General features: G+C 42.0%; 1 protein-coding gene across 4 annotated transcripts; it reads left to right on the plus strand.

Annotated features, from left to right (window-relative positions):
* gapvd1 (GTPase activating protein and VPS9 domains 1) lies at window positions 1–25,528 on the plus strand. 4 transcript variants are annotated; one of them, XM_062383425.1, is made up of 28 exons: window positions 1–150; window positions 5,855–6,072; window positions 6,405–6,672; window positions 6,785–7,357; window positions 7,440–7,523; window positions 7,617–7,751; window positions 8,113–8,305; window positions 8,913–8,993; window positions 10,744–10,901; window positions 11,409–11,538; window positions 11,854–11,979; window positions 12,099–12,272; window positions 14,766–14,903; window positions 16,100–16,234; window positions 16,816–16,935; window positions 17,290–17,367; window positions 19,233–19,579; window positions 19,760–19,847; window positions 21,275–21,346; window positions 21,452–21,580; window positions 21,676–21,802; window positions 21,933–22,045; window positions 22,573–22,732; window positions 22,870–23,057; window positions 23,213–23,426; window positions 23,815–23,887; window positions 24,008–24,205; window positions 24,490–25,528. In XM_062383425.1, the coding sequence occupies exons 2-28, from the start codon at window positions 5,888–5,890 to the stop codon at window positions 24,628–24,630; spliced, it is 4,428 nt and encodes a 1,475-aa protein (XP_062239409.1). In that variant the 5' UTR covers window positions 1–150; window positions 5,855–5,887; the 3' UTR covers window positions 24,631–25,528. The 4 variants fall into 4 exon arrangements, with proteins under 4 accessions (XP_062239409.1, XP_062239410.1, XP_062239411.1 ...); XM_062383426.1 differs by having other exon boundaries at window positions 10,747–10,901; XM_062383427.1 differs by lacking the exon at window positions 8,913–8,993.
* The last annotated feature ends 1,879 nt before the right edge of the window (window positions 25,529–27,407 follow it).

The following is a 27,407-nucleotide window of genomic DNA, read 5'->3' on the forward strand; positions in this document are numbered from 1 at the left end:
ACAGCGAATGACAGCAGCACAGTTCGCTCCTGCAGCAGATCCAGAGAGAGACGGCTAACCCCCAGCGAACTGCCCGTGTGACTCGACTCATCCTCGGATCAGCTGCGTTTGGAGACACCGAGAACAACCAGCACACGATAACTACGCTCGGTGAGTTGTCGAATTCCAGTCAGCACGTTTTCTTCCATCGCGTTCGGCCACTCGGGAGCTTGCAGCCCCGAAGCTAAGCTAACGGAGCTAACTAGCTTGTCGTTAGCTCACCCGTCTCGACTAGCAATCGTTAGCCGGGTGTAACTTGGTTTCGGTTAGCAGCCAAATGCTAGTTTAGCTTAGTACGCCAGTGTGTTGTCTGCGCTGAAATCAGTGGCATCACAGAGCAAACACTTATTCGCTGATGCCATTACGGCGGCTGGGTGTCTAGTGTCAGTTTCCATCGTAGCCTTTAGCTGACCCAACGATGGTCTCACGGAGTATTAGATTTGACCATCAGTACGTCTGAGGCACCTCAATGTGACAACCAAACAGACAACAACAGACATTAAGCAACCCTCTCTTGTGTGTTGGCCGCCGGGCGACATCCTGTCGAGATACTTCTCCATCCAGTCAAGGACGATCCGAGCCCATTAGCACCACATTAAACTCAGCTTTCTGTGCCAAATGTACCCCCCCCCCCCCGCCCCCACCCAGGGAGCCGCTGAATGGAATGTCTCAAGTTGTCCCTAACAACACAAGCATTCACATCTAGCGGTTGAAGGCCCTGAGATATAATAGCGTAGCCCATTTATCATCATGGATGTCCAAACACTGGGTGTTATTGTTAACTGCTTGTAGCATAGAGGCAATAACATTCCCATTTTGTCTAATATTTTTTATGTAATCCGGCCAAAATAAGTCAAATATGAGGCTTTGCTGCTTTTCTCTACTTGATGTCACCATAAGTATAGCTAGTGTTTGGCTAAACAGATTAATCAAACACCTACAGAGCCTCTGAACTCAAACTCTAAATGTTAAACAATGAAAAAGAGGCTTGATTACAAGATAAGTCATTCCATCTGTGCACCCCCCTAAGGAGTAATATTTTCTCCCCCACTGAGTTGATGAATGGTGATACATTACGTGACAGTGATCTGCATGTCTTTGTATGAGTCAGTTAGTTTCTGTAACTTGAAATTTTTTTTGTAATGATTAAAGTTAATCATGAGATTTAGTCTGAGTTCAAAAGACTTGACTGTGTTGGTGTAACATCAGGTTTCTTTCATGGTTTGAGTGGAATCATTTTTATGTTCAAGTGTGATGTCACCCACTGTTTTGCTTTGCAGTTAGATTTACAATAGGTCCCAGCAGTTTTCTTGTCAGGATGCAAGATAATGATTTCCAGAAAACAGACATGAGGCTGAAGACGCAAACATTTTATATTCATGCCAATACTTCGATCTACTGTATGTTCTCTCCTTCACCTGATGGTTAGTGTAAATATGATCAAGTAATTGCTTCATTATTTCCTTGCATGTTGTTCTCAGAGTATTTAGTCTCCCTGAACAGCATCACAAATATCTCTAAAGCAGTTTAAGACGTTTTCCCTTTTGTTTTACTTTCACATATGAAGAATGTAGCAGGAGATTGTCAGAGTCATATGCGTTTACAACAACAGGAACATTAAGGTGAGGATGATGCCTGAGTTTAAAATGCTGAATGCAAGGTTTTATTTTCACAGCACATTGGACAATCATCATTTTCTATCAAAGTTTCTTCTACGTGTATGAAACCTCCTTTTCCATTGCGAGATATTTGTATCCTCCTTGGTTTTTCTTGCCAACACGCCCACTTGCTCACTGTGAATTTTCTGGACATTTTCCTGCTGTATTCTCGCATGAGCTCACTCTGACTTTTGACATTTTACATGGAGGATGGCAGGAAACGTTCCAGAAAATATGCAGAGTAACTTACAATAATATTCTCACATACAGCCCGTTATCTGAAAGCAGTTTTAGTTCAGCTCCAGGAAGGTGCCCTCAAAACAACTGATAAAGTGTCAGCAACTGAAACTGGGTTAAGTTCTACGATACCTGGGTGTTAAGTTCAAGCTGTGACATTTAACTTCAAGACATCATAGAAAATAAGAAAACTGTGTTCCATGTCCCTGCTAAATACTGTTTATTCACAAGTCTCTAACATTACACGCAGTGATTAACTAGATATTTAGGTGGATAACAAAAACAGTGTTTGCGTTCCAGCATAAACAATGGTCTGCTGTATAAGGTTTAGAAACATTGGTTTAGGAAGAAGCAACTGTAATGGGACACAGCTCATTTGTGTTGTGTGTTTGTTTTTCATTTTTCTACCACTACAGCTTCTAGTGTCACAGACAGTAGACACAGGATAAACATTCCTGTGAGGCAGTAGAGGCCTTAAATCTAGATCGGTGCGCTTGTGTCACATCAGGACAGATCTGCACGGGGAAACTGAAAGAGCAGTGCTCGAATCTGCTTTAACTTGAATACTGAATACTTCAACCAGAAATTTAATGCCGGCTTTTTGACTGATTATCTGATTTTACAAAAACGTAATGGTTGTCTCTCAAGGTTGAGTAGAAAGTGTCACCCGTGAACCTCATGTATTCAGAAGGGAAGCGTGAAGAGGATGTTGTCTCTGAACCATGAATACCCTCAGTAGAAAGTGAAATCCTTTTGACTATCTATAAAAAGCATTGGTGTGAGAGAGTGTGTGATTTTGGAGTAGGAGGAGTGGGCTTTGTTGTAAACACCTTTTTACTGTGGTGCTGTGAAGTTTACATACATTCCCTTTAAAGAGTAGTGTTGTTTTGTCATTCACATCAAAAAATGATTTTGAACTTATAAACTTTTTAATGAAGTATTTGGAAAGTGCTTTGGCATTTTGAAATTCAAATGTTTGCCACCTGTCTCTTATGCTGCCTTATTGTTATATTAATAGTTCTAAGTTGGATGCTATGTTTGAACAATGGGCCAATGAAACAATATCAATAATTAACACAATATAATTTTCATTAATAGCTATTTAACAAAAGTTCAGTGCCGCCATAGTGCTCATGCATTGTGCAAGCCTATAGTGAGAAGGTATAACACATAATTGAGATACCACAGATTTGTAAAATTGTTGTTTATCAAGTGTTCATTGTTGTCATTATCTACACACATAGAAAAGTACAAAAACACAACCTTCACTCAGGAGCAAAAATCTGTCTTTACTGAACTTAACCATAATGTGACATTTATCCTTATAATTAACACTATTGGCGGATATGAATACTGTTATCGTGATATTTGGCCGTATTGTCCAATAGAAGTTGAACATTCAGGCACCTTGAACAAAGGTGTTGCCATTCTCACACCGCTCACAAGTCTGAACACTTCACAATCTGTTTGGTTTTGCTTCTGCTTTAGAGTTCCTCAAAGCTCTACATGACTGACTCGCCAGGTAGCTTCTATGTGTGAGTCACACATAGACGAGTACTGGATGGACACTGGCGGCAATAGCAGTTAACCTCTCTGCCAGCCACTTAATGGCCTAGTAGCTTTCACTTCCTCTCCAAGTATGTGAGGAATGTGCTTATTGGAGAACATGAGTACATACGTGGAAGTGACTCCTGAGAGTACTCATCAGCCAGTTACCTGTGTGTATTATATCATTTTTTTTTTTTTATATAACTGTGTAATAATTGTTTCAGTTATGAAAATGGCAAACTCTTACCCTTTCAACCTCTTATATGTGAATATTTGTTGCTTCTTTAAGCCACCTGTTGTTGTGAACTTAATATTTTGCTCATAGAAGAAAGCAATATGAAGCCTTCACCTACCTTGGGAAACTAGTGGTGGACTTTTTTACTTTTCACAATCAGTTTATTAATAAAGAAAATAATCAGCTAATTGTTAGATAAGGATCATTTGCATTTGATCACTAACTTCATGTGATCATCATTTACCATTTCCCACAGTGTGCTTTAGCTTGTATATAGTTAGCTTCTATTACGTTTATTAAGCATTAATACGGTCTTTATAAACATCAAATTATTTTTTAAATGAATTGTTTAAAAGCGACAAATAATGAATACAAGTAAGAAGTTTCATAACAAGTAAACAAAAAAAGCATTATATTGTGAAATGATGAATAGCTACACACATTTAAAACTTTTCAGATAATGTTGATGATTGCTTGTTTTTCATTGAGTGATTGCAGCAGGAGAGTCGTATTTCTCATGTGATGTGGAGCAGTTGTGCGTTATCATGAAAACATTAAAATCCATGTTTATCCGAAACCACGTAGTATATGTATACAATTTAACAAAAAAGATCCATCACTCATCCATACATCACTAATTCCTGTTTATTCTTGGTTTGCCGAGGGAATTTATTGCACAACCATCAACATATGCGTGAATTTGCATGACCAATTTGATTTGTCAGGCATATCACCCCTGACGCTGTGGTTGTCTGTTACCTTGTGAACAATGACACTGCCTTGCGGTCATTCATCTTCTGAGGCACTCTTCTCCAGTCTCGTCTCATTCTTTTCCCACAACCCCAACTCCACAGATAAATCTGTGTTTGCTATGTTAGTGACCAGTTACAAAGAGGCGTTTGTGTAAAACTTTCACTGAGAAATCATTCAAATTTCATGCACTCAACTTGGATTGTATGTCTTGGCTGCGTGTGTCTGGAAGAGGACGAGTAATTAGCATATTCTGCTGTGTATTGCTTGTGAAGCGTGCTTTTGCTGTTGTTGTCAGGCCACTGTGTGCAACACGCTGAATGCAAATGATCACTTCCCTTGCATGATGTCAGCATCTTGTGTGAGCCAGAGCTTTACTATTTCCTGTTTTCATTTAGAAAATATATTATTGTAAATGTACTGTGATTCATTACTGATTACTGTGGTGTCATGGGATAGAATGTGGTAAGAGAAGTTTACTGTATTGTCAAGTCGAGTCAAACGTTGGTTTAGAATGTTAGTTGGTTGGGTAACCGAAAACTCCACTTGCGTGATAATCCCCAGTTTCCTGGCAGAGTATTATATAACTGATAATGCACTTTGTACTCTGATTGGTGGTCCCTGCTAAAAAAACATTGCAGTTTATTTCATTGAAGCTTAAATGGGTATTCCATGTTCATAAAATGCTGGGATTTCATATTAGAAGCACGAGAAATTTAGTATTTTTGTTCCTTCTATTAGTCAGTCTCCAGAAACACAGGGTTCTATGTTTCCTAGAACCTGACTAATATAGATTTTTGGGGGCCAATGCTAATATTTGGGAGAACAAAAAGGCAGTATTGTCAAAAATGGCAGTGATTCCTAAGATGTTATGTTATTACATTTTAATCTCTGAAGCTTTATTCTAAATAACTAATTTTTTTCCATTAAACACTTTAACAACTGAATATATAGAACTTTAATTCAGTAAAAAAAACGTGTACAATGATACTAATGTCTATGAATGGTGCATATCTGTGCTAATTTATTTGTCCTCCGGAAAAAATATCCACTTATTTGAAACTACATGTTCTGTTTTGACTTTATGAATTCAAGATAACAAGGATCATTTTGTTTGACTGTACAAAGCTTCTCCAGAACTAGAGTGGATACTATATAACTTTGTTCAGAGGATGAATAGTGTCAATGACAAGTAAATTGACTTCTAATGTGAAACTGGTGGAGCTCCCCTGAATACAGTTATCTTAAGAAACTTCAACTTTTTACTAGCTATTGAAACTTGACTGACATTTACAAAAGATAATTTGACCTTTTTGTTATGTTTGCGTTCCACATATTCACCTCATTTACCTGTTTCTGTTCCGTCTTTGTCTCCTTTGTGCTCCAGTTATTTACCTCTCGCCTGCCTGAGCTGGTGAAGATGGTGAAGCCAGACATCCACACTCTGGCCCACCACCTGAAGCAGGAGCGGCTGTATGTGGGGTCGGAAAAGCAGCTAATCCAGAGGCTCAACAGTGATGTGCTGAAGACAGCGGAGAGGCTGTACAGGGCCGCCTGGATCGCCAAGCAGCAGAGGATCAACCTCGATCGTCTCATTCTCACCAGGTCAGAGTTACCATCATGATTCACTTTGGCCTAGACTTGGAGTTGTTAAAGGAAGGATGGGTGTACAGCCAGGATGTGCTTGATCTAGTTTAGCATATAGAACTTGTAACTTGGTGGCTTACTCTGTAAAAAGGACAATTAGTGTTTTAAGTTTAAAAGCTATGCTGGCAACCTAAGTTCAGAGATACAACATTTTAGATTATTTGTCCGAAAAGGGAAAGTACAGTGATGTTCTTGTGTTATGCTGGATGACAATTTAAAACGGAATTTTGAATTAGAAAAAATAAGTTGTTATTTATGCATTTAAGTAATGAAACAACCGTTGTCTATAGTGTGGAGGCCTCTCCTGCCGAATGCTGCCAACATGCCAAAATGTTGGAGGACACACAGTTTGTTGATGGCTACAAGACCCTGGGCTTCCAGGAGACGATCTATGGCGAGTTTTTGGCCCGGTTGAGGGAGAACCCCAGACTGGTAGCTTCCTGCCTGGTGGCAGGAGAGAGGCTGAACCAAGAGCACACCCCCGGGGTCATCTATACAGTCTTCACCTCACTATATGGCAACTGTATCATGCAGGAGGACGAGAGCTATTTGCTACAGGTTTGGGGCCCTCTAGTGTCACACAGTAGAAAAACAGTTTTATAACTTCTCAGCAAAATGTCATGTTTTAACTGGTACATGTGTTTTTTTTTATTTCCCTTCCAACTCCTAGGTGTTGCGGTACCTGGTAGAGTTTGAGCTGAAGGAGAGTGACAACCCTCGCCGTCTGCTGCGACGGGGAACCTGTGCCTTCAGCATCCTTTTCAAGCTCTTCTCAGAGGGCCTGTACTCAGCCAAGCTCTTCCTCACTGCCACCCTCCACGAACCCATTATGCAGCTACTGGTGGAAGATGAAGACCACCTGGAGACGGACCCAGGCAAGGTTACGGAGCGCCTCACTCCGGCTCAGCAGGAGCGCTTCGGAGAGAAGGGCTCTGATGGCTACAAACAGAGGGTGCAGGCAGCTGTGGAGGCCAACGAAGCCAAGCTGGTGGCTCTGGTCAACAAATTTATTGGTTACTTGAAGCAAAACACCTACTGCTTCCCCCACAGCCTGCGCTGGATTGTGTCCCAGATGTACAAGACGTTGTCATGTGTGGAGCGTCTGGAAGTAGGGGAGGTGCGCACCATGTGTACAGACCTGCTGCTGACCTGCTTCATCTGTCCAGCTATCGTCAACCCGGAGCAGTATGGTATAATCTCTGATGCCCCCATCAATGAAGTTGCACGCTTTAATCTAATGCAGGTCAGTTTACTCTTCCTCACACTTGACCATGTGACAGTCATCCTCCTGAAGACTGATACTGCATTGTTTGTCTGTGACACAGGTGGGGCAGCTTTTGCAGCAGTTGGCAATGGCTGATGATGATTCAGATCCAAGGCGGAAAAGCAGTTTGTCTAAATTTGATAAGGTATGTGTAGCCAGTGTACATTTTCTTTAAATTTTGGCATCATTTCCTGAAATTTATCCTCATGCTTAGTCCTTTCTGTCTCTCTGTCCCCAGAGTTGTGTTGCTGCCTTTCTGGATGTGGTAATCGGAGGAAGAGCAGCCGAGACCCCACCCATGTCCTCGATGAACCTTCTAGAAGGCCTCAGCAGGACTGTGGTCTATATTACACATAATCAGCTGCTATCAATGGTGAGCTCTTTTGCTACGGCTATCCAAATGTAAGATTAATAACATTGCACCCTAGGTTCTCAACAAACCAGGAATAACAAAAATACCCAACAATATAAGCTGTGTGTTAAATATCCATTTGGTAAAGACCAAAAGAGGAAATATCTTGTTTAGCACATGTCTTCCAGTCAGTGTTGTTCATCCTTCTCTTAGGACCAATTGCATTGTAACTCTGTGCTTAACTTTACTTGACTTTACACCATTCAGACAGTTACAATTAGCACCAGCATTACTTTTTGTACAAGCCAATAGCTTACTTTTATAAAGAAAAGCTGATTTACTGTGATGATCTTAAGAACAACGTCTTTCTTTTGTTGCGTAGGTGGACTTTGTGCGCAGTGTGACTGCAGGGGACCAGCTCCGGGAGGAGGAGCACATGGCCCTGGAGAACCTGCTGGCCAATGTGCCCCAGTCTCGAACTGTGAAGAGCAACAGTCTGGAGCTCACTCCCTCCAACACCCCCCAGCTCTCCCCGGCTACCACTCCTGCCAACAAGAAGAACAGGCTCCCCATAGGTACCTACCTGCACTGCGTCTAAGCCTCGGCCTCTCTGCCACTGTGGTTTTCGGAATAGATGGCTGATGTGTTGATTGGTCTATATGATGCAACCTCTTGTAATTTCCCAATATGAGGATCTGAAGGATATTTTGCTCGTAGGAATATCAAAATCTGAAGCAAGAAATCGTAAATAGAAGGGTAATATTTTGTTTAATGAGAAGCAAAGTAAACAAGCTGAGTGGTGATGGCTAGTCAAAGTCCTGAGTGTTATTAGAAGCTAATGAGCGCCTTCTCAGCTTGTTATGAAGATAATTAGCATGGCCTGGATTGAGGCTCAATTACAGAAATGACAACCAATTAAATTGCCAAATATAAATGAGCTAATTTTAATTGGAATGGATGGAAAAGATGCATAGACTACCTTCATTAGCATTTCCAAGACAAATGATGGTGTAGCAACATCCCCTTAATTAGAAACCAACCACTTGTGCCTGCTTCTCTGAAATGTGACATATATATACAATGATCTTGACTTGACACTCTTATGAAATGTACTCTGTATTCTTTCTCCAACTCCCTACCTTGTCCTTCTCCTTTCTTCTTGTGCTGCCAATGAATGACCAGGACAACACTTAGCTGCAATAACATCCTGGGACCCCACAAGCACCACTCTGTCTGCCCACATTCCATTAGTAGCCCCTTTTGGTGGGTAGTTGGTCAGTTGTGTTAGAGATGGCGAGAGCTTATCCCATGTATCAGCTGTTTCACCCAGTCAGCACTCATCTAGCTCAGGCTCCAAGCCGCACAGTAACCACACTACCTCGCTGCCTTGCTGCCTCACTGCCTCGCAGCCTCGCCACTGTTACTAGTACTCTCACAATGCTTGCTTTGCTTTGAAAAGTGCTTTGGCTCATTATTAGCGCGAAGATGTTTTTCCACTCATTCTGTCTTCTAAGCTTTCCCCTTTTTGCTTCCTCATTCAGCGGAATATGGCTATTCATTACAAGGTAGAGTGGGGAAATTCACCTGCCTTCCACCTCCCCTCCCGTTCTCGTAATGGAGACATTAGTGGAGTTAGTCTTAGTAGCCTATTCAGCCTGTTCCTTTCTCTTACTATTTTTAGAGATGTTTTGATACCAATACCAGCATCAGAAAAGCATCTAATAATGTTGAAGATGCTAAGTCAGGCATTGATAAGTAGGCTAATCTGTGCCTCTGTACTGATCCGATACCACGTTTTAAAAGTTTTAAGTTTAAGATAATACTCCTAGTCTATTTCCATGGAAATCCCCTCTTTTTTGTGGCTCCAAAACAGCATTTGTGCTGTACTGGCAATGACTAGTACTGACTTCCAGGTGTCTAGTGTTAGCCAGAGCCATGTCTCATAATATGATTATTAAGTCATATTATGTCTTTATGTTCAGACAAAGCTTCAGATCTCTTAAAAATGCTCAATGATCAACACTGTTTCATTCTTTTTAACCTGCATTTTTACTTTGTTAGACATTTTTTCATGAAATCCACTTAACCCGGATTCAGTGTGATGTGGATGAATGTGTGACATTTTTTTTTCTTCATTATTTCTCTTGTAATGATTTGAAATGAGCAGGCATTCAATGCAAGTGCAGGACCTCTTTGAAGTAGCTGTGATTAGTTATTTTTAATTTAAAAATGCATCCAGTGGATGGAGCTAAAGAGTCACAGTCGGCTGAAGTGCTCCAGTGTTGTCAGACCTGCGCAAACATTTGCAGCAGGTCACAGGCACAGAGCAACATGTTTCAATGTAACTGATGCAGAATGAATTAGTGAACTCAAATCCAGTTCCATTTTAATATTTATATAGATGTATCCAGTGTTTACTGTAGTGTTGTTAAAATGATTTAGTCTAAATGATATGGCAACTTTACCATCATTTGTTTTCTACAGACATCATGACCCAGGTTTTCCATGATTTTTTGTGTGTATCTGCTCCTGAGTACTAACTTTGCTCAGTGTAATACTTATTTTCAGATTTGAAAAACTTAATTTTAACATTTGAGGAAATCTCAACCTTTATTATTGTTAACTAACTGCTACCTAACATGTAGAAAACAAGAGGTTCACTCGTCTTTATTGTCACACCAATTTATTTTTTGCTCTTTTGTTTGTGAAGTAGTGCTTGTTACTTACATTTGTAAGCCTCTTAATTTCTGAATAATAATGAAAAGCAGTTACAGGAAATGTGGCGACACATTGGTGTGACATACAAGATGAGAGTTTTGACTGAGTTTCATGTTTTTGGCTAAAGCTGTAGTACTCTTTGGTTGTTTACTGACACAAAATTACTCACTAAATGTGTTGCTTGAATCAAACTAATTCCAAACCAAATCAAAGCACACTGACGCATGCTCTTTTTTTATGTACCAATCAGAAAATGACTGTTTCCGTACTAATTCCCTCCATCCCACCACACCAGCAGCTGCTCGTAGCCGCAGCCGTACCAACATAGCCCAGGAGGGGGAGGCAGAGGCCAGCTCCCAAGAGTCCCTTCAGGAGACGGAGCCAGAGGAGGTGCTGGTGATTTCACTAGGAACTGGTCCTCAGACGGTCCCTGGGATGATGTCAGAGAATGAGGTAATGTGACTTGAATTAATGTGTTCATTTGCAGGAGAGGTGATTTTGTAATTAAATGGAGCGCCATTTTTTTTTCCTGCCACTGAATGGAAGTACTTCTTGGGCCACACCATTCAACTCACCTGTGCTTGACGGTTTCCTCACTGAACTGCCTTTACATAACCAACGGTGTTACTGCTGCAGTGCTGCTGCGGCTGCCAGCCCTAATTTTCAACCCTGCGTTTGATAAAGTTTTATTAAATTATAAATGTAGTTCCTCGTTAATTTAGAGAGAGAGTGCAAGCAAGGACATGCACAGAAAACTACTGGCCTTCACTCTTCTGTTGATTTATTGACTGTATAAATTGCATTGCTGAATCCTTGCTCCATATTCAATTGTCTCCTCCTGTCTTTGAATGAGTTTTCCTTTAACAAGTAAATCAAGTTTACAACCTTACAAAAGTGACACACAGAATATACTATTTTCAGCTCTTTCACCATGTACTTCCTGTCTCTACCACCCACAAGGTTTTGAACCTGCAGATTGCTGATGGGGCCCAGGGAGATAGTCATGCTGATGATACCAAACTGCATGGTAAACCAGACAAAACCCTGCGCTTCTCCCTCTGCAGTGACAACTTGGAAGGCATCTCAGAGGGTCAGTCTGCTGTCTGATGACACATGCATCTAAAACACGAGGCAAACAGATGGTTGCTCTTGTTTTCTTCTATATTTTCAGAGCAATATCAGAAAATGTGGAAAGAAAGTGCATCATTGTGATTATGAATAGTTCAACTACTGTTATATATTGCCATACACGGTTATAAAGATATATTTTTTATAATGCTTTTTACTATTAAACTTGAATAAAAAATATTTAAAGGTGACAATGTCAGTTACAATCTCTATAATCTAAGAGCTTACTAAATTCTGTTATCTTGTGTATGTTTTTAAATGTTCCTCTTGTGTTCAGGTCCTTCCAATCGTTCTAATTCAGTCTCGTCTCTGGACCTGGAGGGAGAGTCTGTCTCTGAGCTCGGAGCTGGACCCTCAGGCAGCAACGGGGTGGAGGCTCTACAGCTTTTGGAACATGAACAGGGTATGTGTGTGTATTCATGGCATAATGTTGCTTAACATTAAGTTGAAAACTTCATGTGTCAGTCCATTTGAATAAACTTATCCACATGGAACGCTCTTCTAACATTCTGTCCTCTTCAGCCACCACTCAGGACAACCTGGATGATAAACTGCGCAAGTTTGAGATCAGAGACATGATGGGACTGACAGACGATCGGGACATCTCTGAGACAGTCAGCGAAACCTGGAGCACCGACGTGCTCGGCAGCGACTTCGACCCTAACATGGATGAGGATCGGCTTCAGGAAATAGCTGGTAGGGACATGGCTTGGTTAGCTTAGTTAGCTACATGTGTACACATTGACTTCCTGCCTCACTGAGCAAATTGATTAATCTACAAAGCCTATGAGATCATGGCACATTTTATTAAATGAATTTCCTGCCAATAGGGACTGCTAAGTTAAATGGATTTAGGGAAATGTCATCACCTTGTGGTTTTGGGGTGAAATAGCATAAAAAAGCAGGGCTTCAATTCAGCGCTGGCTCTTTAACACACATGAGTGAACCTTATAGCTTTATCACGTTAGAGTTTTATTTTATTATTTCTATAATTAGGGTTCAATGTTTATACTTATTTAGTGCGGTTGAGGTTCAATAAACTGTTTTGTATTTAGAATACATGTAGTCGTATTATTTTCTTTGCAACTATAAACATAGCTCAGTTTGATTAATATGTCGTGGTAATTATACTTTTGCTGTTGGTATTGTTCATCTTGAATCTGAAGTTCGTGGATGAGATAAAAATTACTGATACTGTAGATTTTATTGCCAGGGATGTAACTGTATATGCAATAATCTTCTAATTAATATTATACACTTTTCAAGTAGAAGAAATCATCTTAAAATAGACTCATAAGTCGAAACAAGTTATTTTCTCTGATGTACATCCTGATTTCGGGTTGTAGCACCATAGTGGCAATAGCTAATAAATACATGTATAAACCTAAAATACTGATATGCAAGATAAAAATCGCAAGTAGATTGTGGAGGGCAAGTTCTACAGTCTGTTGAGAACAAAATACAGGCTTATCTAATGGGAAACCAGCTATAAAGAGAATATTTGAGTCTTTACTTTATTCAGATTCCAATCACCCAGTCTCCTTTGCCTCGGTCTTTTTCTTCACAGCATTCTCTCTGCCCATCGCTCTCTCTCTCTCTCTCTCTCACGCTCTCCCTGCCTCTCTCTCTCTTTGACATTCACTCAGTCCCTGCAGTCTTATTGACCTTGGTTCCCTCTCATTTGCATTCACCATTTTTCATTCTTCGGAATATGGCGTTGGGGGACTTTTCCATCATTAAGTGAATTTACAGCGATTTCCTTATGTGTTTTCTCCAAGGGATTGGGTTATGAGATGCACATTAAATATCCATTAATACCTCATTATCCCACTGATAAGATTACCATGATAATGAGGCAGAAATTCTAATTGTTTCACTTCTTGTTGTGCCACTCATTTAATCATCCACCTGAAAGACAAGTACTCTGCGCCCCTACCTTGAAGACTGTAAACACGGACAGCGGGATAGAGCTCTCCCGCCGCCAATGACAGCCCGGCCCCCGCCAACATCAGTACACACTGTTGCCTGAGCACTGGCATGCACGTGTGCTCGTGGAGTGCGTGTGCCCTGAAGTGGAAGCATGACATACCAGGGGGTGCAGCTACCACAGGCCGACTTTTTGGTGTTGAGTGTTGAGCCTTGGCCACTGACTCCCACTCCCACCTGCTAGCTGCCCCCCCCTCTATAGTCTTCCACCTTGTTAAATCACAACTTCCGAATTGAAGATACAGGGACACTGTGCTGAGGACTTAGTGTGAGGGTTAGGAGAAACAGTAATTTGGTTGTGAGTAATGCTGGGCTTAATCAACAGAACAAAGTCATGGCCCTGAGGGCCAGTGCAGGGTGAGATATTATCATTAACCTCTGACCTTTGGCACAGTGGTATATGTGCCTGTGGGTCTCAGCATGAAATACATGTGACCTCCAACTCTGTGCGTTTCTGTAGACACAGCTCACTGTCTCTGAAACCCCATCTCCACAGCAGAGAGGCAACGTTTAGTGTTTTTGCTTATGTCAGACATTTTTATAGTGTTGTTTGAAAGCCAGACCTGAAGGCTTTAAATGATGGAACAGTTAAATGTTCTAATTAAGATCTAACCCATTAAATACTGTAAAAAAAAACAGGGCCATTTAGTGTTAAAATAATTATGCAATAAATTGATTAAAAGAAAACTACATTGTTTTTATCTCAGTCATCCGTTGAGCAAATATTTTCCGGAAATACATTTTCTGGTTTCAGCTTATCATGAAAACCAAATTGAGGCTTTTGTTTTGTATATAATGGCAAATAGACGGATGAAAAAATGTCAATTGATAATGAAATTAATAATTTGTTGCATCCCCGCAAATGGAGCAGAGCATTAAATATAAACATTCATGGGATTACATTTTCCACCAATGCTACCAAAGGCCTCTTTTCAGTTTTTTCATGCTTTCTCAAGTTCACACATGGCTCATATTTAAAATCTGAATAATTTATTACAACTAATTACAGAATATGAATCAACAGCAGAGCCTTAACAACACATACGTTGAGTCTTTGGTATAGAACTAAAAGGTGCTTTCAAGATGACTTTTCCACTCCAGAGGTGACTTCTTGCTGCTCTGACACTTTGCCAGATAAAAAAAAAAAACAGTTTCATTCAGCTGAAAGAGGTTAACTCTTTGTCTAACTCTCTCTGTTCTCAGGGGCAGCTGCAGAGAACATGCTTGGCAGCCTGCTGTATCCTCCTGGCGCAAGTTCAGTGCTGCTGGACCCCTACGGCTCCACCATCTCAGAGACCACAAGTGAGGCCTGGAGCGTGGAGGTCCTGCCCAGCGACTCAGGTGGGTTGCCAGGTTTGTTCTGCTGATGCAGACGCCTTTTGACTGTTCTTTTGCTCAGGTTATTGTCCTGATTGTTGCACTTCATCTCCACGACCGTCTCAAATGTGTGTTTGCATGCGCATGTGCCTGTGCAGGCATGCATTTTATGCTTCCTCATTATAGTGGGGTCTGGGACTCCAGGTGCACTCCGTTCCATAACAAAAATGTGTGCGTTCATCTGTCATCGTATTTGTGTGCATTTGCCTGTCTTTCAGGACAGATCTGCCTGTGCCAGTAAAAGGCAGCTCAGGGTTTCCTTAGAGGGACCACCAGGTGTGTTTGCACCTGTGGTGGAGGAGTGGGGAGGGAATCATGAGGAGAGCAGCTGTCCTCAGTCACTTTACATGTCAGCTTTTTGTTTGTCCACACTTAACACTGCAATGCTCGTCTGCACAGTTTGTCTTTGACATCACATTTTGACAGTAAACAGTCAGGACTTCATTGTTTAAGTATTGATTATACTTTCTTGACCGTTCTTGCACACTGAGCATTCAACACAAACAATTTATTAAGAAGAAATTACAAGCTCAAACCCCCTGTTTGAAAGTAGTGTTTTGTGAAAATCAGTAGAGTGCTTTATTAACGGTGTTAAGTGTTTCTTTGAAAAGCCTGGGCCTTATGTTAATTGAAGTAGTACACCATTTCAATATGTGCAATACAGAAATGACATGCACGAGTGTCTTGATTGCTTTTTGTTCCGTTTGCTGCCCCTGTTCTGCTCTGTAATAGCACGATTGGAGGCTGGCTTCGAGTGGAGCACTTGTTTCATGGCTAGGCAGCAGAAAACTACACTCTGAAGAGCACTTCAGCAACACATTATTACTAACGAGCATGCAAATGAGTACTGCTGTTAGTATGGAGCCTCTGGGTTCGACCCAACAGCTCCGTTGGGTAGCCATACAATTGGCCGTACTAGCTTTATGGTTTAGTTTGGCAGTTTGAAGACATGATAATGTATGCTTTGTTTGACTTGGTTTCCCAATAATCATAACAGAGGAAGAGGTGGAGTAAGAACATGAACAATCATGTGTAGCAAACTGCCAAAAGTAAAGTGGATGTAGATTCTGACTCATCTCTACCTCATGTGACACCTGAGACATCTCATCAAGGAGAAAAGAGTTTTCATACCTATTTTTGGCTTTTGGTTTTGTTTGCAGAGGCCCCAGACCTGAAACAGGAGGAGCGTCTGCAGGAGCTGGAGAGCTGCTCAGGGGTCGGCAGCACCTCAGACGACACAGAGGTCAGAGAGGTCAGCTCTAGACCCAGCACCCCAGGCCTCAGTGTTGTCTCAGGTATAAATTTAACTTCTCCATCTCTCCCCTCACCTGCATTGTTCAATATCTGTAGTAAAACAACCTTTTGTCTACTTGTTTTTGTGAAGAGCGGTCATGGTACTGGGAGGGTTGTGAACCAGCATACTGGGGGTCAGCGGGAATTTTTCTGTATGACACAGAGGTTAATACTGGTTGTCTTTTCCTTGGGCTCAGGTGGACATGTAATGTTGACACGCATGAAGTAGTATGCTAGATTAGGAAGCCAGCGGTGATGTTCCTGGCTCAGCCCAATGGAAAACGTCCCTCGGGATCCGGCCAATGGATAGTCTGTGTCTGATGATCACTCTTATTTGTGTCTTTCCCCAAACCCATGGGAGCTTACGCTACCAATTTAGAGTTCCCACTGGGCTCCCATCTGAGAGAGGACATACAGCATAGTCTAAAGAAAAAATATCCTCCTTTGTTTGAGCAACATGGAACATGCGTTTCCCCTTTTCCTGACTCCCTAAAACACTCACTGTGAAGGTGATACTAAGTTGCCTTTGTCCTGAATGTCAACACAACTTTTTTTGGGTTGTTTCTCCTTTTTTGTGCCGCAGGTATCAGTGCAACCTCAGAAGACATCCCCAACAAGATTGAGGACTTGCGGTCAGAGTGCAGCTCAGACTTTGGAGGGAAGGACTCTGTGACCAGTCCAGATGGGGAGGAGTCAAGCCACGGTAGGAGAGTGTCAAATCCCAGCGAGGCTCGCTGCGCCATCAGTCCTGTGTGTCTTATGTGGTCAAAACCACATGAGACAGAGTCGATCAGTCCCTGTCACGTCTACAGCTGGCACCAAGCTGAATCGCTGTTTTATCCCCACACTTAAAATCGTTATATAAAGTTATACTGAAGTCTTAACTACTCTTTGTCTGGTTAGGGAATCACGCTATTAGAGGGCTAGGCTATTATCCTTTCAACTCCATGAAATAAAGCAGTTTTTAAACTAACAGCGATGAGCGTTGTGCTGTGTGTATTCACAGTTGATTTAGTAATCACTGTTAATTATCTCGTATCCTCTTGTGTTTTTACAGGAGCGCACCATCTGACATCTCCACCCTCACAGACCGATTCCTTACTGGCCATGTTCGATCCCCTCTCCTCTGGCGAAGGTAATTTGCACCTCCAGACTGCTCTCCAGCCAATCAGAGCTAGAAACGAGTGTCATTAAATCCCCACCCTAATGTCATGGACGCACAGAACAGCTGGAGCCCTGCAAAATTAACCTAGAGAGTGCCTGGACCCATCACATGAGCCTTACTTACCTCAGCTTAAAAGTGCAAGTGAAAAGTCGCCCGATTAGGCTCATTTAGTATCGCAGTTTATTCTCCAAAGTCTTTGTTCCTGCTTCTGTGTGTTTAATTTTGCGGAGCAGGTGGAAAGTGGAGGTGTTTGCGAGAGCAATGGTAGTGGCTGTGTGTCTGTGGCAAGGTGAAGGGATGACAGGTTGAAAGACCTCACCCCAGGCTCTTTGGCACTGTCCCTTTGTCCCACTGTGCTCATGGCACGAGTCTGCCATTGGAGGCTTTTCAGGAGAGAGAGTCTACCCTTGGAACAGGTGGCCTACCTACACCTAGGGCTCATATCCCTCTAACATCTCTCTTTAGCACTCTTCCCCACTTTTGAGGTGTTCTTTTTGTCTCCTACTGGTTTTATTATGCCTTCATACCTGCGGTAGCTGTGGCTGAAGGTGTTGTGTTTTCTGGTTCTCTGTTCGTCCCATTGTCAGGACAGAATCTTGATCTCAGGGACAATTCATTTGAATTTGGTGGTCTAAGGTCGAGGGCAATACTTATGAGAACATTAAAAAAAATGTCTTACAGGATAAAACAATGACTTTATTACGTTTACATTGAAAGGAGACAAGGGTCAGCTTCACTGTGACAATAATAAAAACAATTCTCTGGCCATTATTCTACGTCATATCTCAGGATTAGTAGGGGACGATAGTGACTATATTTCACATCTGATCGTGTACTGAATGCTGACACTTGTATTTTGTGTCGCAACATCCATATTTGAAGCATTGTTTACTGTCATGGCTACAACTTTTTAAATTATTAGTATTATCACTTTCTTGCTGCTGATGCAAACACACGCACATTCTTTTCTTTTCTTAAGTTTACTTAATGTATTCTATAGAACTTGACCATCATAATTAAATGGTTATCCCCAACTCATTCTCCAACCTTAACCTAAACCTAATAAAATCCTAAAACCAAGACTCAACCCTCAAAAAGCCACTACATTTTTTTTCCCTCACTAATATAGAAACGCACACACCCGAATCTACTTGTTAAATCAGAACTTATAGAGAGGAAGGTGAAAAGGCCAAAACAGAAATTTATTCATATTAATGATTATTTATAATTGAATGAAAAGGACATGTCTCCAATAAGAATTGGCTTTATTGGCCAATCATTTACCTTTTCTCAGTATATCGTATATGCAGTTTATCCAGTGGACAAAATGCACAACAAAGCAGTCAAAAATCTTTTTTACATATAAATAATATATCTTATATTAAATTCCAAATTCCTATATTTATGTCTGCTCTAAATTTATTACATGAGTCTGTACAGTCATGGGTGTAGACTGAAAATGGACGGCTTGATGGAAGCCTACAACTGTTAGACAGCAGTTTCAGTCATATTAGTTGAGATAAGGTGAGATGCTGCTTTACAGACCAACAGTACCTCTTAATAGATCTACTGGTAGAATTTCATTAATTTATTTAATGAAACGGTTTTAAAAGCATTTAAATATAAGTATCTACTTGGGGAAAATTCATTCAGTCTTGGATATGTGTGTGCTGTGGGCTGGTAAATGACCCTTAGAATATTTAAGAGAATGTAATGAAAACTACTTGAACAAAGTGCCCATGGATATTTAAATATTGTCCGAATTCATTCACTAAAATTTAATGAAATTATGTCTAATTTATCTTTCTATATGCTTATGACTTGTTTAACATCAGGCTCTTCCACTGGAACAATTGTGCGGCCCAAAGTGCACTACGCCAGGCCAGCTCACCCTCCACCTGACCCTCCCATCCCTGAGGCCAGCGCCCTGGGGCCAGACACGCGCCACTCTCTGTTCATGCCCCACTGCCTGGCCCAGTCTGAGCTGGAGCACACCAAGCAGCGCCACTCCTTCCCGGACAGAATGGTCCGCAGCCGCAGCTCTGACATAGTGTGCCCAGGTCGTCGGCCCACGAGCGACCCCGGCCTGAACCGACGGGTAGCAGTTGAAGAGCGCGACCCTGCCGGGGCCTTCGCCTTAGGACCCTCCTCGTCCCCCAGCAAGGACTCCCTGAAAGGAGAGGTAACCAGCTGTTGTAGGGCTCTGGGTTAATAATGTACCACAGACATTTTGTGCGTTTGAGAAATGCTGCATACAAACGGCTTAAAAATAATTGGTTTCTTCTGTAGCCAGTCAAAGCTGTTTTATTAAAAAAACTTACCTGCAAGTGCCCGATTGTGACAAGTTCCTTTCCATTCAAAGATTGAGGACAGGAAAGACAGTGACGACGAGAAGTCTGATCGCAACAGACCCTGGTGGAAGAAACGTTTTGTGTCAGCCATTCCCAAAGGTAAGGAAACGGGGCATTGGTCACTGTAAACATTTCAGGTCTTCAAATCTGAAAAATGAACTTGTGTGCATTTAAAAGTGATCTGTTTGTTTGCAGCGCTCCTTTTACTTTTTGTTTCGGGGGTGGAAAAAAGTTATCTTAATCACAACTGGCAGGAAGCATCACACTTTAAAGAGCAGAGCGAAAAACCAATTTATAACCTGAGAAAGAGAATGATGATCCATGTTGTCCACTCCATTGCTGATGCGCCATTTGGAGAATGATGTTTCTTGTTGTTTGAAGTTACTCCAGAGACGTGTCCGAACCGTTTTCTCTCACGTCTCACTGGCTGCAGATTTATATCGACTTTTCAAAGCTAATCAGTCATCAGAGGAGCTTTAGCTGTGTAGATTGTATGGCTGTAGCCCTCCCAGCAGTGCTGTCAGCCAGCGGCTAATGGTCATTAGATAGACCTCTCTGTCATCAGCCCTGATAGATGACACATCTCTTGTTGCAGTTCTACTCTACAGCCATCTCTCATACATCTGTCTGGGAAATAATGAGCAGTGGCCCCACAGAATGAGTGCTTATTACTCTTTGAGCTAATGATGTTTCTTAAGTAAACAATAAATTGATATTCCTAAAATGGAGGACTGTGTAGAGTCCACTGTGTTGTTGTTGCTCTGCATGGTGACGTGCAGTCAGTTGTCCCGCGGAGTGGCAGCCTGTGTGTGAAAGGCCAACCCTGTCTGTTGTGTTCCTCACAGTGCTGTATTGGACGGCTGAGAGTGATGTCCCAGGTAAAGCTTCCGCGCTGTCCTCATTGAGCTAGCTTACTGCTGGAGCCAGTGGCTGTGTACCCATGCTGCTTTGTAGATGTCGCCTTAGAGCAGTAGAGCTGTGATATATCATGGTGTAGCTCACATGACCCCACTCCTCACCCACCCATGCATCTGTTTAATCACCCCCTTTGTTTGGTTTGGCCATAGTACGGTTCCATTTGACTGTATGGAGAATACAGAATATCAGTGTAATTACTCCACCCAGTGTTTCTTGTGTGCGTCATCAAATTTTAGACTGTGTGTCTCTAGTTTGTTCTGTTATCACCCTCTTGTGTTAACAGGATACGCATCAGAATGATTTTGTACATCCTGAAAGACTGCACTTGTTACAATAAGCTACAGTGGATCTTTGTGATATTCTGGTTTCATTCACCATTCCATTATTTATTTGCTTTTTTTCCCTCAGTGAACTTCTACAAATCGACTTTATCAGTTTTGTATGATGCCATGCATTCAACATTGAGATTTTTAGTCTCAATAAAACCCATGAAAAAAACAAAGATTTAAAGAGGCTGTCAACAGCTGACTCATGATAAGCCTGTCATCCCGTGATAGTAAAAAAAGTAGGACTTTGCCTCAGTCAATCATCAAGCCTCTCGTCCACAGCTCCAATCGCAGCATTTCGGAAAAGGGACAAACAAGAGAAGGATGACATTGTCCAGGAGCGTATTTCACAAGGTCAGTCCTGGCTCGCTTAAATTGCATTAATTCCCAATTAGTTGAAACTAATCCGTCACAGTGGATTTAATTTGAATGGAACCTGTATGTTGGTGGTTTTGTCAGATGAGCTGTTGCCCAGACAAAGCAGTCAAGCACAGGCAGCTGAAGACATCCTCGACAAGTACAGGAACATCAAGAGGCCCAGCCCAAATGATGGAGCAGCAACTGGAGCTTCCTATGACGGTACTGGAGGTCAGGATAAAATAATATTTCATCTGCATATTACATGCACTTGCTTTAGACGAGGTGAAAATCCTTACATTTTGTATTTTGGTATATTTCCACAGATCTTTGTGGTGAAGACAACGTTCACGACTCTCCAAGAGACGACGCACTGCAGAACATGTCCACAGATGACCTCCCAGACTCGGCCAGCCAGTCAGCAAATCAGCACGACTCTAAGTTCTCTTTCAGGTCAAACATTTCTTATCCTTGAAGGAAACCACCAAACACCTTCAACAATCACTCAAGACTGTCCTGTGTTCTTAGCACATATCGCCTAGCCACTGCTGTTTATTAGATTTGATTTGTTTCTGTCTCCCAGTGATGCAAAGAAGAAGTTGAGGCTAGCGCTGTGTTCTGCAGACTCTGTGGCTCTGCCCATCATGGCTCCTGCCACCACACGAAATGGGCTGCCTGATCACATGGATACTGAAGGTAGAAGTTCCTTGGACATTTGTGCTAAAACTTTGTACTCCGCCTGTTCGACTTAGTCTCATCTACCAGAGTTGAGGTGTCTTTGTCACAAATCTCCAGGGGGAGCACGGTACAAGACCTTAATGTTGGCAAGCATCCAACTACCTGAAAGTGTTTCTTTAGCAAGACACCAAATCTGTTCCACCTTCACCTTCTGTTTCACCTCCTGAGGTTAAAGGCAAGGTTGAATGAGTGACTCTTGTTTAAAGAGAATGTCCATATGGTGTCAGTAAAATATTAAATTGCTAAACCGTCACACGTATTTAAAAGAATTGTGTAACCACATAGATTAATATTGGCCTGTTTAATCCAATACAAACCTGACACTGCACAAAATCGTGACAGACGTCTTAAGGCTCCCATCTTCGTGCCCATCAGCCACATTGTCCTGTGGAGGCGGCAGGTTGATCAGATTACATTGACCAGGCGTCCCTTTGAGAGCTGCGAGTGTCGTCATCTCACACTGTCTCCCTGTCGCCCTCTCTCAGACAATGATATCGTCTGCTTCCTGAAAGTCCAGCTCGCGGAAGCCATCAACCTCCAGGACAAGAACCAGATGGCCCAGATCCAGGAGACCACACGCTGCGTCGGCCGCTTCGATGCACGCACCTGCAGGAAGCTGCTGGCTGCCATTGCGGATGACTACAGGTAAATCTGGAGGCCAGGAGAAATTAATATCTAGAACAGCCAGTGGATAATTTTGCTAAGTTTTTGTTGTATATAACAACCTTAAAAAAATAACAACCCAAAGATAAATTACAATTCCTTCTGTGTGTCTCTTTTAGAAAGCGGGCACCGTACATAGCTTATTTAACCAGGTGTCGTCAGGGCCTGCAGACCTCTCAGGCTCATCTGGAGCGGCTCCTCCAGAGGGTGCTCAGAGACAAGGAGGTCGCGAACCGCTACTTCACCACTGTCTGTGTTCGACTCCTTCTGGAACACATGGAATCCAAGATGCTTGACTTTACTAAGGGTACGTCTACATTTTCATTTTAAAAGATGTCATCTCTATGATATACAACATTCGAGATATGTTTCAAGTATTTTTTTGTGTTCACACACTGTGTTGGTGTATACTGTGTATCCTGTGCTGATGTTAAGTCTGTTGTTTTTCTTCCTCCCCCTCAGCGTTCCAGGGGTGCACAGCGTCGGATGACAAGACAGCAGCAGTGGAGGATTTTCTGCGCTACTTGTACGGTGCTATGGCCCGTGATGCCATTTGGCAGTATGCAAGCGAGGACCAGCTGCAGGATGCCCAGATGGCTATCGAGCGCAGCGTTATGAACCGCATCTTCAAACTGGCTTTCTACCCCAACCAGGATGGAGATATTCTCAGAGACCAGTGAGTGGCAACAAACAAAGAGCTGGACTCTGCTCTGCTGCTTTATTAAGAATTGAACTGTTGAAAGTGTGGATATTATACAGTGATGGTTGAGGCCCTTAGCAGAATTCATTAAAGTAAATACAGTAAATATGAATTGTAAAGCCGCCAATGCAGATGGTGGTCTGAGGTCCCAGAATGCACTGCTTCTGTTTTGACTTGACTCTTAAGAGAATATTTTCTCTTGTATCCCGACAATTATACAAATTCAATGAATTTCTTTTGTTTGTTAAAAGTTTAACCCACAATAAGTAATTTCTATCCATCTGTTTCCCTTGGCTAATAATCCAAGTCGCTTTCTACCGTGTTCTGCTTGATTTCCTGTCCTGAGTTGTTTTGTCTCACACAGGCTTTTACACGAACACATCCAGCGGGTCTCAAAAGTAGTGACGGCCACTCACAAAGCTCTTCAAATCCCAGAGGTATCTGAAATTTTGACCTCTTGCACTGAAAGAGACATGCAGGAAGTGACTTGTCATTACACACATCCTTATAAAGTTTAGGTTGTTTAAAACACCAGTGTTTAACTTCTCTGTTGGCAGGTTTACTTGAGGGAGGCTCCCTGGCCGTCTGCACAGTCTGAGATCAGGACCATCAATGCATACAAGACGCCACGGGACAAAGTCCAGTGTATACTGCGCATGTGTTCCACCATCATGAACCTCCTCAGTTTGGCCAATGAAGACTCCGTCCCTGGAGCGGACGACTTTGTCCCTGTCCTCGTCTTTGTCCTCATAAGGGTAAGTGGGCTCTTACTTCACTCCTTCACACTATGCTGCTACTGTTTCCAAGAATGTGTACCCTCCATATGGATCATTCATTGACTTCTTCTCAGTGAAGATTGAGAATAATCCATAATTCCACAAAAACAACTGTAATTGTAGAACACCATAACGGCTTCTCTTTGTTAACCTGTGTAGATATACTTTACATATTTCCATATTTATGATTACAATCTGCACGGCGTTGCGTGAGGTTCTTCAGCGGTTAATGTGGGCCCATCCCCACGTCTCCTCCCCTCCAGGCAAACCCGCCCTGCCTGCTGTCCACCGTTCAGTACATCAATAATTTCTACGCCAGCCGGCTGAGTGGGGAGGAGTGCTATTGGTGGATGCAGTTCACCGCGGCGGTGGAATTCATTAAGACCATCGACGATCGCAAGTGAAGCAGAACAGCCACCTGTATGGGCAGACTGCGGGGGAAGGAGCCGGGAGACTGGGAGACTTCCCAACCAACTGCTCCCTCTGCACAGTTTATAAAACCTGGCCCTCAGCCTGCTCTTTATTTGTATAGCTTGTACATAGCCAGAGACACTGAAAGATTACAAAATATATATTACTGTATGTATGTGGACAAATCCAGGTTTTAGCTGTGGTGAAAAAAAATGGCCTTGGGGGAAAAATTGGCAAGATGTTACCCGATTTGGATTTTTCCTTTTACCTTTCTCTCTTCACTCATGTTTCACTTTTGGGGGTCTGTATTAAGAATTTTATATACACACAGTTACCAGTATGACATTAAATCAACATAAAAGATAATCCTATATAGGGATATAGGGACCAGACTTGCTTGATGTGATCACTGATCTTATTTTTCCCCCCAGAGTGAGAGGGAAGGGCTTCCAATTAAATTACATTATAATGTTGATTAAATGCTTTGTAACGTGGGGATTGACAGTGCGTGAGAAGATACTGGTGGGATTTGGTGACTCATAAACACTGAAATCAATTCACAATAACCATACTCATCAGGTCAGTGTATCAGACAGTAGGGCAGCTTATTTCATGAAGTGTTTACTTCATCCTATTCCCAAAAAACACGTGTCAGTGACAATTTGGACACAAGGGCCCACGTATTTATATGAAATAAAATGTATTTATTTCTGTAAATCTATTTAATGCTTTGTTGATCTAATTTCAAACATAATGGAAATGCACATTATGGCCATTCAAGATGTCTGAGGCAAGTAGTGGCGGCGTCATAATAAACTTGCAAGAAAAGCTTGAGATAAGAAAGGCACCTTAGCAATGAGTCGCCCTCGGGCGGGGGGGGGGGGGGGTGGGGGGGGCTTCGGGGCGATCGTGATACAGGGTCAATTCATGCACCGAGTAGTGGTGACATTTATGAAAATACTGGAATCAGTGCCTTTGGTAGGGGGCACTCTTTACAGGTTTTGATGAGGGTGTTTTTTTATTTCTTTATCCAGAATAGGCATTATCCCCACCCACCCCCCCACACACACTCTCTCTCACACCAATGGGTCAACCATGTCTCACTGAGGAACCTTAGTCCAGGAACCCTCGCTGCAGGAACATCGTCACAGCTCAGTTTGATACACTTGAGTTTAAACAACTGTCCCCTCTGGATTGCTGGATCTTACCTCACAGTTGAAACCAACGAGCCTGATGGCAGTCTGTAAACTTTAACCTGTCGTGCATTGGTTGACAACAATGTACTGGATTTTTTTTTTTTGCACTGGTTATAAAATAGTAAAAACAATGAAGGGAAAGGGAGGAAAAGTTGGATCTTGAGCTGCTGTGATGCCTGTTGTGGTCACGTCACCTTAATTAACACAAGCCTTCGTTTGCGAACAAAGATGCTTTGGTTTCTAATCTTCTAGCTGAGATGTCACATGTGTCTGTGTGAGCAGACTAGTGAACTATTGGATGTTAGCTCTACCTCCTCATAAGTTCAAGAAAGGGACTCGTGTTTATGTGCACTTATATATTTTTTTTGTTTCACCAATTTGCCGTGCTGTGATATCCCAGTGTCATTGTATCTTTCCATTATAGTACGAGCATGTCTTTTATTATCCAGAAAACAACTAAATCTCCTTTTCTCTCGAAATCCTCTGCTTCATTTTTGTGCATGGACGTGCCACGTGTATTATAGTTTTCAATAATGAACCATTTCTTTTCATGGTTAATGCCCTGACAGCACAATACACAGTAGGATAGAAGAGCAAGTCATTCGCAGTAGATGCTGAAGTGGTTGGTGTAGTACATGAAGTGTGTTTTTTATTTTTGTTCCTTCTAGTGAGTGTGTTTGAGACGACTGCGTGATTGGTTGACCCTCTGCCTCCTCTTGCATGAAGTCATTGAATGGTCTGTACATCCTCAGTCATGATAAACAGTAGAATAGGATTAGAATCTGCCACAGGCCAGTAATTGAACCTGCAAGAGGACGTAACGCTTCTCTTTGTGATACTTGCATATCAGAACTCGATTTTATTTTGCACAAAGCAGATGGCTCTTCCGATCTGACAGGGAGCAGTCTATTTTGAAATGTTGTTTCTTTTGGCCTTAACCGTCATAAACATAAACATATTGTGATTAAAATAATATCTGAGTAGCAAACGTTAAGCACCTGACTGTTACTTTCTCAAGCTGATGAGCACCCGGGTTTATGAGCAAATGCTATTTTACATCCGTCTGCAGGAGCATGTGCAGCAGATTCATATGTGCAGTACATTTCCTTTGCAGACTAATCAATTTGATGAGAAAACCATGCACTGGAAAATCCAGTTGCAGGTTGCATCTATACTAATTACGTTTATGTGATGTCACTTTAATTGGAAATACATACTGCACAGATCTGATGAAATTATTTGGACCTGGCTTATGTTTCAGCGTTTCCCCGAACAGCCGGTCGCAGCAGCTACGAACGACCCCAGTGAAGAACTGATCAAAACAACAAATAACACACACACACAAATATATATATATATATATATATATATGGCTGTGATATAGCACCTGTGATTTTTAGCTGTGATCGTATGCAAACCACTGGACAGTGGCGTGGAGTGAGCAGACAGGAGCTGGTCCAGAGCTCTAATGCTCTGCTCACTGTACATTTCCAGTCTCAAGGCTCAGCAGACAAGAAAAGAAAAAGTTTTTCATCTTACATCTAATTTTCCATTTAATTGTAAGCTTGCACAAT

This window comes from Platichthys flesus, chromosome 3, assembly GCF_949316205.1.
Source record: "Platichthys flesus chromosome 3, fPlaFle2.1, whole genome shotgun sequence".
Classification (NCBI taxonomy): domain Eukaryota; kingdom Metazoa; phylum Chordata; class Actinopteri; order Pleuronectiformes; family Pleuronectidae; genus Platichthys; species Platichthys flesus.